The sequence below is a fragment of the Orbicella franksi genome, chromosome 4 (assembly GCF_964199315.1).
Source record: "Orbicella franksi chromosome 4, jaOrbFran1.1, whole genome shotgun sequence".
Taxonomy (NCBI): Eukaryota; Metazoa; Cnidaria; class Anthozoa; order Scleractinia; family Merulinidae; genus Orbicella; species Orbicella franksi.
Genome location: NC_138148.1, coordinates 12,592,473 through 12,609,887, shown reverse-complemented (window position 1 = coordinate 12,609,887; position 17,415 = coordinate 12,592,473). Strand labels below are relative to the sequence as shown.

General features: G+C 39.5%; 2 protein-coding genes across 2 annotated transcripts; one reads left to right on the top strand and one right to left on the bottom strand.

Annotated features, from left to right (window-relative positions):
* Positions 1-8,318: 8,318 nt before the first annotated feature.
* On the bottom strand, positions 8,319-13,261 carry LOC145484384 (uncharacterized). The gene is made up of 5 exons (XM_081463000.1): positions 13,254-13,261; positions 12,227-12,420; positions 11,212-11,337; positions 8,924-10,474; positions 8,319-8,698 (listed from the first exon to the last, which is right to left on the bottom strand). Exons 1-5 carry the CDS (start codon positions 13,259-13,261, stop codon positions 8,319-8,321), a joined length of 2,259 nt encoding a protein of 752 aa, XP_081319126.1.
* A 153-nt stretch (positions 13,262-13,414) lies between these two features.
* On the top strand, positions 13,415-14,039 carry LOC145483470 (uncharacterized). The gene is made up of 2 exons (XM_081461977.1): positions 13,415-13,449; positions 13,646-14,039. The coding sequence occupies exons 1-2, from the start codon at positions 13,415-13,417 to the stop codon at positions 14,037-14,039; spliced, it is 429 nt and encodes a 142-aa protein (XP_081318103.1).
* Positions 14,040-17,415: the final 3,376 nt, after the last annotated feature.

Below are 17,415 nucleotides of genomic sequence, written 5' to 3'. Positions count from 1 at the left end.
CAAGGATCAAAAATTCGATTTCGCTCATATTTTTTATGGTAGATAGGCTAGGGCATGACAAAAACTACTTGGTAGTTTTTTGGCAAAATATCGTTTTATTTCAAAGAAAAATGCAAATTAACAAATTCCGTTAAAATCGTCATTTCACGCACCCTTTTATAAAACAAGTTCGAGAGCGTCGCATGCAAAATCACATCAATCTTTCGTCTTTAAAACACTCAAATAATTTTGCGCAATGTTTAAATGTGTACTGGTTTGATTTTGGGGAATGTTGTGTTGTCTTTTTGGGTGCAAAATAATTAAATTCGAAGACATGTATTTCATTCACCTAAAAGTACTTCGTAAATATAATTAATTTTCACCATGTGCGAAATCTTTAAATGACTTAAACTTCTGGTGGTTGAATTGGCGAACGATGGTCTACAGTTTCCTGTAAAAATTTCTTTGGGCAAATGTTTGTGAGCGACGCGAGAGCTTTTCAAAGTACGTTAAAAGTGCAAACATTTGACCTTCCGTTTTCAAATTTCAATTTACGGGTTAGACACATATTTTAGAATGCGCCACATGTCTTGACCTATATTAAGTTGAAATAGACAAAGAGCTGATCATTTCGAAATGTTCTAACCTTGATTGCTGTAAAAGGCAGGTCCAAAACCTGATTTAACGTCTCTCTCCCACCGTTCGTCGCATATGAAGCAGTAAAGTTGTTTTCTGTTTACACTGCGTCCGATGTACATCGCCAACTGTCAACGTACATGTATTTAATGATCAGATACCATGAATCTGTGGTCATGCTTGGCGCACATGATCGCCACTACTTCTAAGTCAAAAACGACTAAGTCATTTGTAGATAGTTGCTTGCGTTGCCAAAATATAAATACGTTTGATCCAGCTGTTGATCGATTGCTGCTTGAATCCTTGAGTCCTTTCAGCGGTTTCCTTATTTGTTCGTCACGCAACTAGTGTCATCCCATTTTCAGGGGGTAGGGGTAGGACAAGTTTCTATCCTAGGGCTTGACAGGAAGCGAGCTCACAATCTTTTTGAGTAGGAAGAGAGTAAATAACGGAATGATAAGAAGGAATAGTGCAGTTTTTTTTGTTTGGTTTACATATAATACAGTGGAACCCCCGTCAAGCGGCCACCCTAGGGGAAATGGGAGATGGCGGCTTAATATAAGTTGGCCGCTAAATAGAGGTTCGTGCACGTGTACCTTGAATATTTTGCACCATCGGGTTAATTTCATAGCGAACAAGGAGTCACATCAAGACAATCATGATATAAAGAAACGTGTGTTTGAATTATCACTCGCCACCTTCAATTTCCGACTCTTATCTGCAATCGCCTTTTCCAAAACAAAGTTATTAAATTTTGGGTGGCCTTGGCCGTTTGACAGGGGTAAAGAAAATAAAAAAAAAAACCCTCTTCGGGACGACCAAGAGGTGACCGTGGCCGCTTAATAGAGGTGGCCGGTTAAAATAAAATTTTACAGTTTGCACGAAACCAAACCAACAAAAAACGAAGTCGTCAGATTTTTTCACAACTTGGCCGAATTTGTTTTTGAATACTTTTACGACAGTCGGAGAATTGTAACGTCTCTTGCAAAGTTTTTTTTTTTCGGAAATCGCTTTTCGCAACATGATCGTACCCTGATCCCAAACGCGTCATCTAGCGCGCTCGCACTTCCCTCCCTCTCCCACACATGCTTTTTGACACGAGAAATCTTCACAAACCCCTTCCCCGGTTTCCAGTTTTTCTTGGTGTCCGATGTCGCCCGATCTCCGCACAGAAACGTCGCAAATTAACGCATGAAGCGTTTTAGTGAGATTCCGCGATCACAATTGGGAGCTGAGAAAGGATTTCTTAAAGACTCGTCATGTCAGGAAACGTGTGTTGGAGAGGGAGGGGAGCGCGAGCACGCGCTGGATGACGCGTATGGTACCTGACCCAACTTATACTTACGAACCAATTTTGCGTAAGATTACCTCAAACTCTTTCTTTTCCAACCCTCTTTCACCCTCTTTCTTTTAGCCACGGTCATTTGCCTTTACTATGGCGGAAATGTCTTCCAGAACCCTGAACCTGGTGCTGGACCCCCGTAAAGGGGGAGGGGAGGAGTGAGCTCCCATATGAAAATGACGGGAGTGCTTATCGAAGGGGTTGAAAACGCGGTTTTCGTACTTCTTAGGGTATTTAACGTCCAAATGTCCACAGCAGAAGCTCTAGAAGTACCTTTTAGGGTAGTGCGCCGAAAAAATATGACAGGAGATAATGTGTTATGTAAGAATTAGTACCTCTAAGGAGAGAAAGAAATTTCAAGCCACGCCCACAAAACAGGATCTTGGTACCTCCTCCGGGTGCTGGACCTTCTGCTCCACCCTAATACAAGTTTTGTAAGACGGTTTAGGACATATTACGGTCATGGTGCGCAAACTCTCGCTTTTAGTGAACTTCGCCGCTAGGCATTAAATAATTTCGACTTCATCTTCTAGACTGTTCACAGCCTCTCTATTTATGAAGACAAACAATAGACTGCAAGGCTGATACTACGTGAAAAACGGTTCGAGACACCAACATGACAAGAACCGATAAAGTAGGATCGCAACAGTGGACAGCTGTTTCGCCCTTCTTGGGGCTCGTCAGCACTATGTAGCGAAGATATGTAACGTCAGCCCGACAGTCAACGCACATAAACTGCAAAATGACCCGTTCACTATATCAAGTTCCGTACTTTGAACTCACTTGCGCCCCGAAACATGCGTTGCCACATCACGTGTTTCGGGGCGCAAGGAGACAAAGTGTCAATATTGGTGTCTCGAAAACACGAAACACGCCCCGAAACACGTTATGATCGATTAGGGTTGCAGTGTGACTAGTGATTCTGGTAGGTTTTGTTATTACAGGTAATAGATTGTGGGAATAAAGCATGTCAAGGTATCTACCTGTTTGCAGGTGTGTGTGATGTTTTAAAAGATCAATATTCATATCCCCCAATATATATACTTCATATTTGTTCACATTTAATTGTTTAAGGAATTAGTCAAGCATCATTGTAAACAGTGCATAAAAATAAAAGCATATGAAAAATCTGAAATCAAAATTAGGTTTTATCAACGACTTTCACAAAGATCCAGTCTCTAGCATTTGAATGGAATACACCGCAAGAAGAATCAGTATTCTTCTGTGCTGCTGACTTGATATGTTCGAGAATCATCAGTAAAGTGCTATTGGCGTTAGGGACAATTATTCGGTTGCTGCTGGGATGTGATCTTTGGTTGAATTACATCTGAATATAGACATAGTAAGGGCCAGATGCTGGCAACACAGCCTTTAAACAAGCCGTTCAACAAATGGCTCGAGGGGTCACTAGGATTCTATGTCTTGATTACTGAGAAGTGGATGAGGAAACAAACAACACGATTCAAACCAACAGAACGGTTTTCAGTTAAGTGTCGAAAATTAATAGGTTTTGCATTACTACGCTGCGCTATTGGCTTAAAAACAAACTCGCGCCACTTTATAGGATCAAAACTAATCAGGACTCACTCGCAAGCGTTTTCTGGCGCTTGGCGACAGCTACATGTATGTTGTGAGAGGCTCGATTGGTTTACTGGATTGTCTCTGTCCTTTGTGATTGGCTAGAGTGACACTTCGGTTTTGGTTTTTCGGCATTCAACTGAAAACTGCCCTATGTCAATAGCTAATTACTTTATTTTTAAATGTTTGATAGAGAAGACTCGAAAAAGGAGGAAAAACACACGTACGGCTTGTGTATGTTGTATCCCAAACCTTCCTTTCGTGTTGCTCAATTCGATAGACACACGAAAAAGTTTCGAACTTGTGAGATATTTTATGAAAAGAGATGGCTGAATGGGACTACGCTTAATCATTCGAGTTTGGCTTAAAACAACAAAAATGTCAGTTGCAACCCAGTCCCTTACGGCCAAAGTATACCTAGAAGTACCTCACCTAAGCGTTGTATAGTATTGTAGTTGTCTCGGTCGCCAGTGAAAACGTCCATGCGTTTTGTCTGTCCTGGGGTCCTCGGTCAAGATTATTCCACACAGACTTTCCGCTCCGTTAATAAGAACTAATTATTATATGGCTTGTGTTTGTAGGCGATATAACGCGCGCTCTGATTGGTTAATTGTCACTGAATTGTAGGGCATTATTCTCCCGTAATGCCCACGGGCCGATTACGGATTATGCAAATTAGGAAGAGCCCGGCTCGGAAAATTCAAGCGGATTGAAACGATGAAAGCCGATTAAAAACAGTAAGAGAGGTAAATTTAATTCCTAGTAGCTAAAAGTTTAGGGATTTTTTCTTACTAAAATTTCTATAGAAGTCGTTTTTGACTTACCGGTAACCTTGGCGAGCGCTAGTGAAAAGCAATCAAAGTTTGCCGAGTGTCGAGTAAAGCTAAAATCGCTAAGTGTAAAACACCATCGGCAAATGTGTCACGTATCCTGAGCAGAAAACCACGAAGAAACTTATAAGTTATCAACTTAGTCACAATAATTACCGAAATATTGAACTCCGTTTCAGTTCTCATCAAATAGATTCCCCCGCTTCAACACAAGAGAGTGAAAATCAGCTTCTAGGATCATCAGATGTAAACAATCGGACGGTTTCTGTCGGTAGCAGTATTTCTGATACCTGCAGGAAGTTTTAGACGCTCACAAGGCTTGAAAAGTTCATTCATAAGTCCCAGAATGAAGAAGGCCAAGATATGTTGTCGAAAGCGAATGCGAAGATCGAGTTATTCTGAGCAGTGCATTCTGAAGCATTAGTATTTTCTTTCACCGAAAGACCGTTGGTTTGGACCATTTTGAAGCACTTTCTGTCTTTTCTATATGCGTTGACGTTTCGCCACAAAAGTTGGAAAAACTCCCTCATCAAGTTGTGGCTCCACGATACTAAAATACCTTTTTGAGGGCTGTGACAATCATTTTTCCCGTAAAGAATTACAGTAGTGAAGTTCACTGACTGTGTGGTTTTGCCCTGGGTTTGAGACGATGAATGAATCGGTAAACGCGCGCATCGCCGGATGTAAATTGACCACTTCCGCTCGAATAATTTTTTTTTCTTCGATTCGTGAGCCATATCATAAACAACTTAATAACCTCGACCGTTCGGTCGTTACGGGAAAATCTCAAACCTCGGCCTACCGTATTGACCTCGCTGTCGCTCGGTCAATACGGCAAGACCTCAGTTTGAGATTTTCCCGTAACGACCTCACTCTCGGTTATTAAGTAGTTAATATTGAGAATATCGGGAACATTAACTTCAGCAACACCCGGCAAACTATATTCAATGTACGAACGGAACTTCTGTTGTTGTTACTATTGTATATCCCAAACTTCCAGTACAAATTACAACTGTCAAAACATATGAAAACTGTAAAAAATGTTGTTGCTCCTTTTGGCGTCAAATCACTTCCGAACAAAATAAAATGATATGATTTACTAGATTAGGTATTGCACCAGGCCAGTTGTTCTTTATTCCTGTTTCTGGAATCCTGAATTATTAGATCAAGTTCATGATACTCTTCTCAGGTGTCACTCTTCACTAACCAGTGCCGCTTGCTGCTCGTGAAAAAAACAACAAATGTTGATATCTCTTAGGAATAAGCTGAATATGGCTACGTCTCAAAGCATAAGTCTGGTACATTGCAAGTTGCAACACTTTCAATGAGCATTTGGTAAAGCTATAACAGAAGAAGGGAACGTTGAACTAAACAAGGCACTTTATAAGCATTTACTCGAGCCTCCTTCAGGAAATGAGGTTTTCGCTGAAACGAGCAGGAAGCCTTTGTTGAGGTGTTTGTGAAGTTTCCCAGGGTTAAGCATGACGTTTACGGCAAACGGTACTAAATGAAACTTTCGCCATCTGTCTCTAGCTTTTTGTAGAATAGAGTGACAATGTTTGTATTTGCCGTGAGTAGTATGGGACATTTGTTATTTCTGTGTGATTTATTTAAGATTTAGAAGAAAGGAACAGACAATCAGGCATCTTTATTAGAGATTAGTAACTTAACGGATAACTATCATAACATATTAACCTAAAAATCTTTAATCGTTAGCCGGTAAAAGCCACCATTCCATTAAGACCCTCTCTTTTCCCCATATCAACAGACCATAATTTCTTCTCATACAACTCCGAAAGAAGCTTTTATCTGTGGCACGAGGACTGTAAATATCTTGAATAATAGGAGATTATACAAATGAAGTAATATAATATTTTGTTTCACTACAAATTTTCAACTGACTAAAAGTAGTAAAATGGAAACTTGACTCATCACCTTAATCAAATTACCATAACAAAGTAGGTCAGTAGTAAATAAGAGACTGTATTTTATGAGGGTAACACTCAACAGAAACTAAAATTACTGAAAAACTTGTGTCCCTCTAAAAGTAGAATACAATTCAATGAAAACTGTACACCTGATAATAAAGGTTAAACGTTTTAAAATTAGTTACAGAGATATCACAAAATGGATTTCAATGAAATATCTCTAGTTAAGATTGTTATAATATATAGTAAAAAGTTGTAAAGTTAAAGTTGTAAAAAATTGTAAAGTTAAAGTTATAATATATAGCAAAAAGCTCACGTTATGTCAGCTTTTTATCACAAATACGCAGAGAACAACAAAATCATTTCATATCCATGTCAACTTCATTTGCTGACGACTGGCGTTTAGAGTGCTGAGACCTGGAAATAAAATGCAACATTATTTTCAGTTAAAACACGAAAATGTGCTACTAAAGACCTATCTCTTAACTTGGACACTGTTAAAATACAAAACTTTCCAGAATAGACCATTTTACAGTTGTCTGCTCAGTGACCTGGCCTTTGTATGGCAGCGAGGCTAGAGTTGACCTTGTTTTGATACAGAGCTCACTGCTTTTGTCATGTAAATGCACCTAGTTAGCATCAGACCAACTTGTTTTACACAACAAAAGCAGTGAGGTCTGTATCAAAACAAGGTCAACTCTAGCCTCGCTGCCATACAAAGGCCAGGTCACTGAGCAGACAACTGTAAAATGGTCTATTTACGAAAAATGAAACCAGGTATTTTGCCTATAAGTCCTCCGTGACATGATGCGAAATACCGGAAGACAATGAGGATCGAAATCCATCAATTACATGCGACAATTTGACGCGGGCGTTTGCAACTTAGCCAATCGACTCGTAGCGTGATAAAAATAGCTATAGCTAGTGAAAATGTCACGATCTACGGTTGAAGTGACTACATGATAGAAAAACAACAATACACTTTATACAAGTAAATAGATGAAAGATTATATATTTGAACGGCGGAGAAAGATATGAAGACACTACTGATGATCGCAGTTATATACACAACTTAAGCAGTAGTGAAATTAAAGCCTGAAAGAAATTTCAGGTCTGAACGGAATTCGAACCTATGAACTCTGCGATACCGGTGCAGTGCTCTACCAACTAGGCTATCAAGCCTACTGGGAGCTGGTCACTTTGTGCCGGAGTTTGTAATATACCCATTGATGGTGAAGAATACAACGGAGAATGATATATAATGACACAATTGATCATCACTTTATCATGATTATCATGATTTCTTGTCAAAATGCAAACTTTTGCAGTTGATGGCTTTACTAGAACAGACACAAGCACTGACATGAAGCCACGTTAAGTTTTCGAGTAGGCCAAGTGTTCTTATGCTTATACAGTTATTTTATGTAGTGTTGATTCTCTTCAATAGGCCTGGCCTGATTGTGCTCGGCAACTTTTGAGCACCTTTTTACGTTTCTAGCAACCTCGAGCAAGTTTTGCCTTTCTGAGCAGCTTTTGAGCAAAATATAGGTTTAGAGCGCATACCAAGCACAAAAAAAGTCAATGATTCCATGGAAAACTTCAATTTATATATGCTAATTTCTTGATTGCTTATCACCTTTTGGAAGTCTGAACACATATAACCTGTCAGTTGTCAACGTTCAGAAGGTCGTCAAATGAACCGTGTTTTGTTCCGTTAGACTCGAGAGTATCCTTGAGTTTCTGCCATATTTGCGAGCAACTCTTAAAAGCTAAGTTTCAAGCTATTTTCTTGACCGATGTAAGCAATTATCATGACTTTTATATAACGACATATAAAGATATCAAGAAATTTATGTAGCAACCTTTGAAATTAAGGTAGCAACGTTTTGGATTTTTGGCAATCTTTTAGCCAGTTTTTGGCACTCCAGTAAGGAATTTTCCAGCATTTTACGGGCAAAATCGGGACAGGCCCACTCGTCAGTGCTCTATGAATACTCACATATATCTATAATGAGTGTCTTCCTATTAGTCACGCACTATAAAAGCTGTGGTTGTAAGCGTAAATGTGTCTGTCTGTGTCCCTCGATGGCTTTTTACTTTGAGGCTGTTGGCTACTTTCCAGTTTCTTGTATGTAACTCCGTCTTGTTTTCGTCCCTGTGTTTACCTTCCCCAGGCATCAGAGTGATACTCATAGCCCCGCTATCTTTCGCAGACGAGGCAATAGAGGGTTTATCCGCTGTGCCTGTTTGTAGCTGGGTTTTTAAGACATTTTTACCAACCATGTCACGAATTTCTCCCTGCAAGTCATTGAGGGGGAGAAGCAAAGCTAAACAGCAAGAAAAAGACCAGTGTGGATTTTTCCGCCATTCATTGAAGTACTGAAATAAGTAAACCAGGTACTGAACTGAAAGGTAAAAAAGTAAAGACGAAAGGTGTGTTCAAATTGAGTAATATTTACCATAAAAGTTGAATTATCTTATGTAAGAGTACCTTCAGTATGTAATAGTTATTTACGATTAATTGAACTGAGAGTAATTGAACCAACATCGCCTCCCCGCATCAAAGATTAGTTAAATTAAATTATGAAGTAGATTACTGGCAATTCATATTGCATAGCGATCAATCTTACCAACAAGTAGGCCAATCACCAGAGAATTTGCTCCAAGTATCAATACATTCATCGCCATTGCGTCTGTGTCTCGGTCAACCGAACCTGGTATATTCTCTGCTGGAATTCTGCTCACAGCTCCAACACCCAAGTTGACTACAGTAACGGCAAGGGACGTAGACATCAATCTGTTCTCGAACACATCGTGTATGGGCTTGACCCAGCAGAAAAGCATTCCATACATTCCAGCGACGACCCATGCCAAGCCAATGTAGGATCGTCTCTCTTGTCCCACGAGAATGAGAGCGGATGTGATAATTACTTTACGAGATATTTCAACCAGTTCCCAATACCATGAACGAGTTTGGTAGTTTTCAAACAGAAAACGTAATCCTGTGATCATTTCTGTATCAAGGCCTGTATCACTGTCTGCTGCGGTTAGTATCGTTCTGCGTTTTCTCCAGAGCGCGATGAATGAGGCGGTAGGCAAAGCAAAGATGTATGCGGTAGCAATGTATGCCACGGTAAGAAAGTGGTTGTACTTTTCTCCTTGACACTTGACGCTATAATCCACTTTGAGGTACGCGTCACAGATCTCTTCATTTTGGTCCCTGCAGAGTTGCCGGCAAGCGAACGGCAGGACACTGGCTGTCTTGGAACACGTGCTAAGGTAGGTTACATACAGGAAGAAAAACAAATTTCTGTACAAAACCTCTTTTGTCTGTGAAATTTTGCTCGACTTTTCCTCGTCATCTAGGCCTTGCCGTTTTAAGATGATCCTCTTACGGACGCAGTAAACGATGCCAAAAGCGCCAATGACACAGATATTCATTGCCACAATCAGACATAAGTCTCCAAGGGCGTCCACGCGTAGTCCTGGAAAAAGGCAATGGATTGGTGCAATCTGAAGTAAATTCATCTGGAGTATACTTGAATACTTGGAGATAGCTTTAAGAGAACCTGGCCATTTTATGTAGGAAAACACTTCCAGTAAACCATGGGTCACCTGGTAAAAGCCGATTACGATCTTAAGTTTCGAGAAAAGTGTGTCTATTAGATTGCGTCCTCCATCCTGTTTGACCCTTGTTTTGCTCTTCCAGACCAGAAGGGCAACAATTATCGATACAATGGCTGCAATAATGACCAACTGTCCCACAATCCATTTCCTTGACGGACATTGTTTACATCTTTGGAACTGCTTGTAATATCCTGTACTACAAACTCCGCAAACTGGTCCTTCGTACGCATGTTTACATGGTGAATCTAAGCCACCTTCGCATGAATTTTCCAATGGGCATTTATAAGGCGTTGGAATCGGATAACGATATTGTATGGAGAATCTATCTAATGCTGGTGAAGATGCCAGAAGGTTTTGAATAAAGTCTCTGTAACGTTGTTTGTATGTCTCGTTTCGCCACTGCCACCAGAAACCAGGTTTTAAAGAAGCATATTCTCCTTTACATAACAGTCCACCTTGCCCACATTTGTGACACGCAGCGAATAGATTGGTTCGATAAAATCCTTCCAGGCATGGACAAGCACGGTATCCAGCGAAAAAGTCAGTTTCTGTCCCTAGTGACAAGTAAGAAAAAAAGATTTAAGGCTTGTTAAGGTTTCTCAAACAAACAAAAATACCTGGAATTTATGATTCAGTTTGATCTAAATGAAGGGAGATCGGCAGTAGTGGCGTTGCTAAAAATAACCGTTTACAAACTCTTTGGATTAATCAAATGCTTCGTATTAAACTCTATGTACTGTAGCTAAGTTGAATGTGACATTTTGTGGCTTGTTCTTGTTTCCAGGTTGGCATGCACATTGTTGCCACTGCCTACTATTTCCAGTATGTTTGTGACAGAAGGCTCACCAAGAGTGTGGCTCTCAGCCACTTTTGGAAATTCATTATCCGAGGTTTAAAATTATCAGTAGTGATCGCTAGTTGGTTTAGTCAGTTTATGTTAGTGTTATGTGTTAGAAAGACATTTATGGTGTAGAAAGAAGTCAATGCATTAAATTGTGTATTGTGAGTAACAGCGGGGTATTATTAGTTAGTATATATTGTATTGTAATTAAGGAACGTACTGGGAATAAAGATATCAAGATTCCAGATGAAAAAAAAGTAAAATCTAGTGTCCTTAATTCTACAAATCCACCTTTTTTGAAATTAGCTACATGTATCATTCAATCGGAACATATATTGACTTGGTAAAGTTGCAAATATTCAGACTATTCCTTCAAGGCCCTTGTATATTTTACAAATCCCCTAAAAGACTGGTAGGCATGCGTACAATAGCTTGACATGTTAGTTATACCTGGTGGACAGGCTTCACAATCCAGCACGGATTTTCCTGGCGCTTTGTCAAATGAGACGTAAGAACCATTCGGACATTTCTTACAGTCATGGGCCATGTAACCGAGAGTGTCAGAGTAAAATCCACCTAAGACGAGGAAAGGATGTTAGACTGAACTAGAAGCCTGTTTGATTTAATATCTTTTTCTTTATTAGTATTTATAACGACCCTTTGTTGACTTAAGAACTACCACGTAAAGACCAATATCGCCAACGCGATGTATACACAGTTACGCCCTATACCCGAAGTAAGTTATCAACCCTTTGTCAGTGCTTGTTGATTTCACAAAGATAAAACCCTCGAGTTTTTGCGTAAAGTAGTATATTACGTGGAGGTTGTTAAAACATTTATACAAATTTAGGCTGCGAGCGCTCGAGGATCGAGCGCATAAATGACAGAATCCTAAAAGAAAGCTAAGGTAAGTGAGAAGATTTAGTAGCGTCAGTACATTTTTGTAACTTTACAAAATGTTAATGTCATGTCAAACCGAGGTCTTGTAATGGAATTTTTTTTTTAAATTTCTTGCATGTTTCTTTTGACTTTTATTTGCAATGACTTGCTTGACTACCGTAGATTTCGATTTGTCTGGGATTGAATTGTGATTGGCTACAATTTTCAGCAAATGTTCTACTCTACTCTCTGTTCTTTTCTACTAAAGTGTCCTGTTTTGCTCTATTGGTCATAAATACAGTTGTGTATCATATATCATACTTTCTCTTAAGTCATGGCTATCCCCTTTTTCAAGGAGGTGTTATAAAAACGTAGTTTGTCTTTACAAAGGGCTGTGAACGAAATGAAGCGCGGTTTAAAGGCTGCATAAAAAGTTATTCAATACCTTTGTCCTACAAAAAAATTAACAAGTAAAGAAACAAAAAAACATAAGAGGCCCCTTGGTGGCAATTTGTTTGCTTTAAAAGGGTAGAAAGAAAGTTTAAAACCAACTGAATGAAAGTTTTTTACACGAAGGATTATATACCTGGCAGGCAGTCTATACATCCTTGGTTTCTACTAGACGAAGGTTTCAGGAAAGTCCCCAGAGGACAAGGTAGAAACACATCATAACTGGTATCATTTTCAGGGTCTTGCCTGAACCCTGAATCTAACAGAGCTCGTCTTAAATTTCCGTTCACAGGGACTTTGATCCCTTCTGTACGTGAATCACGAGGATACCTAGGAGATATAATGAACTATCAATTTTTATTTCTAAGGATACAAGTTATACATCGAAATAAAGCTAAACTCCCTTCTTTAATAAAGTCCTTTGTGCACGTTTTGCTCTGCTTTCTTGTTGTTTCAAATGTCCCTTTTTACATATGATCATTAACATGTGTCTTGATTGATAATTCCTACTGGTATATTTCCAGAAGTGATCAAGAATCGGACATTCTGATTGGTCAGTTCTCTACTTGGTAACCAAATAAACATCCCAGGCAGTTACTGAATGAGATTTTCATTAATTCGAAAGACCTCACCACAAGTCTAGTGAATTTTAAAAATAAACTTCCATTGCCTTTGGACCGACATTTTTCAAGTGTTATTTGAGGCATTCAAAATCGCAAACGCGGTGGTTTCCTAGATCATACTTGAGAAACTGTTTCACGGATAAGTTGCAAGGGTCCGAAATTTCTTTTGCTTATAATCGAGTGTCAGTTTTCGACGGTGAGTGCAACTGTGAATGAAGACAACAATGATGAAACACAGGTACTGTATGGATTGTTTTTTCGTACTGTTTCTTTTGTTTATATTACTGCCAAAATAAGTGACATTTTGGCTATGACATCACATGAAAATGTGCGTATGGTGGACGATTGCGACCGTCTGGCCACTACATACAATAGAGACCCTAAGCAAACACTGGAGGCGGCGAGGTGGACGCCAACCGGAAGTAAAATTTCCCGCTCTCGAGCTAATTAGCATAATCACGGGGAGTGTTGCCCGCGTCTTCCAACAGTGGCGGCGGTGAGAAAGGTAGGTTTGGCCGCCTCGATAGACGGTCACCTTACTTTCCCATTTGTAATACCTAAAATACACGGAAACTCTTCTATAAAGTCAAAAAATGTTTTTTTAACGCTTCCCTTTGTATTTTATTTGCAAATATTTGATATTTCGTTTGCTTTACAGCGAAAATCTCACTTTACATTGGAGGTGTCAGTGAAGAAGAAAGATGGCAAGAGTAGGAGAGAAAAGCAAAAGAACTGGGTGAAGTTTCCTGGGATTCACATTGTTCCGAGCGATGTTTACGTCTTGTAGACTTTAAAACTTTAGATTGCAAGTACTTGCTGGTACAAAATGCTATTTTGTTCTTCCAATTTGTCTCTATAACTAGGAATATTTCCGAAAGGCGAATCGATAGACAGGACCTGTTTTTAATAAGCTTTTATTTTCTCTCTTCTAGCTCGATCATGAAATGGACAAAAGCACATGATTTGATCCTAGCGAAAGAAGTCAGAGCTTCAGAACCATGGATCTTCAAACCAAGGACTGTAGATCGAGGAAAAGTATGGAATGCCATCACAGATCGTCTGAATAACAAAACCTCTGTGAAGTTTCAGGTGAAGAAGAAAAACATACAGGACAATTTCAAACTACTACTGGACAGATTCAAGGCGAAACGAAAACATCAGGCGAAACTGAGTGGAGTTGACATCGAAGATAGCGAGATGGATATTCTGATGGAAGAAATATCAGAAAAATGGGAGGAGGCAGAGGCCAGTGACCTTGGTTGCACTAGTAAAGAAAAGGCTGGTTCAGCCTTCGTAAGGAAAGTCAAGATTTTTCTACGTGTGTAGATCCCTCAACAACAGAAATTCATCCTCGTCTATGACGTCCTCAAAGCATGCAACAGCTAGAAGGTCTCGGACTTCTCGAAAAGTTTCCATTATGCTCGTAAAATCCACGAACAAAGTCAAATGGGACCACTGAAAACGAAAGCAAAACAGCCGTTGCTCGCCGCCGCTACTACGAAAGCTTAATATTCTAATTTCGAGCCAAGAGGAGGCGGTCTCAACCCAACTCCCACGCGGCCATCGCCGCCTCCACCTAACCGCCTCAAGTGTTTGCTTAAGGTCTCTAATGTAAACCATGCTGTTGGCACCAATAAGTAGAATCATATCGAAGAGAGTCACTAAAAATTTCTTGGCGAACAATATCATGAATACGGAATTTTTCTTTCCTTCGATGACCGCAAAGACACAACGATGAACACGTTTATTTGATATCTCTCTATTGTCCAAACGAGGAGGTTCCCAGAATCTGTTTAGAGGTTTTTTGTTGCACAGACTTCTGTCTTGCACGTTCTCCGTCTAAGTTCTACTGTTTCTACTTTTTCTACTTCTGCTTCTTATACTCAAGTACTACTACTGCTTGACTAACAAATGCACACGCTTTAGATATCATATCGGTAGCTATGTGTGGGCCACATGGAACGAACTGACCTTGGAGGATAAAACATCTTTCTAGAATACTAACCCAAACAATTTCAGGCGACTCTCAGTAGCGAACTACAAAGTTCTTGTAACAACCAATAGAAACAAGACTAACGTGGAAGCTACAAGGTAATAAAAAATCGATGATCTCGTACACACGTTTTCAGTTGTGCTTTGAATATGGATGGCCGATTAAATGCAGCTTTCTGGACTTCAGAAAAACAAAATGGTGATGTCCTATGCGTGGCTTGAAAGCTGGATTTGACTTATGAAAGGACTGGTAAAGCTACGGCCCATAAAATTACTGTAAAGCCGTCGGCGAAAAAAAATTGAAATTATGCTTTAGAGTGAATAATCAATTGAAGCACGCTGAAAGAAAAAAAAATCGCGTTTTTGAACTTTTGAACGTTTTTATGCTTCTAAATAACTTTTTATTTTAAGGTGAAATACCAGCAGATCGGTTGTATTTCTATTACTCACTGAGATTCTGGGAAACTCGCAAAACGGGTTCTTGAAGGGCACTAAATGGACTCACCTTTGGAAAACGTAGGGCTGAAGAGTAAGTAGTCTATTAATGGCTCTGACTAAAAAAAGGTGAAGATGCCCATGCCATTTTTTTTCTCATTTAAAAGTATTTATCAAACCAAAGTGACCGTGTTTCACTCAACTTGGAAAAGGGATCGTCCTGTAAACCATGGCAACTCTGATGCCACTGAAATGAGTTTTTTATTCTTAGGTCATATATCATTTAAATATTGAGCTAGAGAGGTGAGAAATGAAGGTAACTGAGCCCACTTGCATTGTTAAGAAAAAGTGCAAAACGCAACGGTAAAAGAATACATAAGGAAACACCGTTGAAAACATGCATGAAGTTATCTACGATCCTTGTCCGAAACGCTACAACAAAGAAAGTAACGCTTAGTCAAGGAAATTGTGATAATTTTTCAGTTAAACTCTTATCGCTTCCACACCGAGAGAAGATTCCATTGATTTTTCCCGGAGGAGTCGATCAAAATTAATTTATACTTTGCCATTGAAATGTATTAGAAACAGCTTTTCTTCGCAAGTAAATATATAAAAGATCATATATTTGGGCTATGGGGGAAGATGTAAGGTTAACAATGATTATCGCAGTTATGCATGCGACTAAAGCGCAGCTGCATGTTGGACATGCAAGGAATTGTTCTATTTGAAAGAAACACTGACAGGTATATTGTGCAGTTCTCGTCAGGAGAGTGATATTTTAATGTTCGTGCTCTTCTATTCGTCATGACCCTGGAACAGAAGTATATCAAAATAAACATGGCAATAATATCATTTTAGAAGTTCCAGTATTGCTCTAGAACGAAGATCTAGTGCCCAGATTGAAGATCTAGTGCCTAGATTGAAGATCTAGGAAGGAAATCCGGGACTTTATCACCATATACAAATCCATAATTACATAACATCTTTTACTATAGAAACACGGGGCATTCTTCTTGACAGCTATAGCGAAAATCCTGTCACTTATTCCTCAACATGATTCCGCCCTTTTTATCAAGCATTTGAAAATATCATGGGATTGAAATTTCTCAGTGCTAGAGGAGCCATGGAGCCAGTATTAAATGAAGTATTTTTTTTTGAACATAAAACCGGCAACAACACAAAAAAAATCCGGTAATAGACATAACAGCAGTAACAACAGACAAAATTTCTCGATTCCGATTGGATAAGCTAAGAGCTGTGCCGTTTCGGCGTGACACGAGTGCAAAAGGTGAAATACCAGCGCAAATCACAACAAAGATTTCCGAAATAAGTACGAAGATTCTTAACAGAACTGGCGATGGTCATCCGAGGTCCTTTGGAAGGTTGTCGAAGCTGTTTCTCCTCAGCCTTACTGCGCCCACAAATTCACACGCCATGTCATGCATCGAGCGCGCGTCAAGTAGCAAATTGAACAGTGATAGGGCAGATGGCCATTGCTATAGCTTTGCCCGGATTTAACGACCTTGGACGTTTGTTGACCCCTATATATCTTTTGATGGATCATTTTCACTTCCAATTTTCTACGTTTGGCGAAAAAGTGAAGAAAATCTACGCATTAGAAGTTTGATTTTTTTTGCAAAATGCACCATCGAATTCCGTTTTTTTTTTTTTTGCATGACTTTTCCTTTTTCTGTGCGGCGGATTCCCTTCTACAAAATGATACTAAAATAGTTTGTCTCCGTTGATTCATCTTTGATATTTTAAGCTAAAAACCCTGTACACCGCGCCAATTTTTCAAAATCAGACTAGTTTTCCACAAGCTTTATCTCTGAAACGAAGTCCCTGACCTAGAATATTTTCATTTCATTTATCTGTTCGCAGTAGAAGTTTGAAGTTCGAATGGAACATTTTCGCGCGGACATCCTTAAGGCTAACCGAAATTAGTATCACCCAACTAGTGGACTAATGCAAATCCTGCATTTTGATTGGCTACGCTACCAGGGGACTATTAGTAATAGTCATCGAGTAGCGAAATTGGCGCCATCGAGCGTGACGCTTTCTTTTGTTTTATTCCCAAATAAATATTTTTTCAACTTGCATTTGCTAATTTTATTATTGCCTTTTCTGTCCGACTAGTTGGGTGATACTAAAACAATTAGACCCTTCGCCCTCAAGGGCCACGGGTCAATAGCCCATTCGGCTTCACCTCATGGGCTACTGACCCGTAGCCCTTAAATAGTCAGATTTCCGGACAATCCCAAAGAATAAAGAGAAG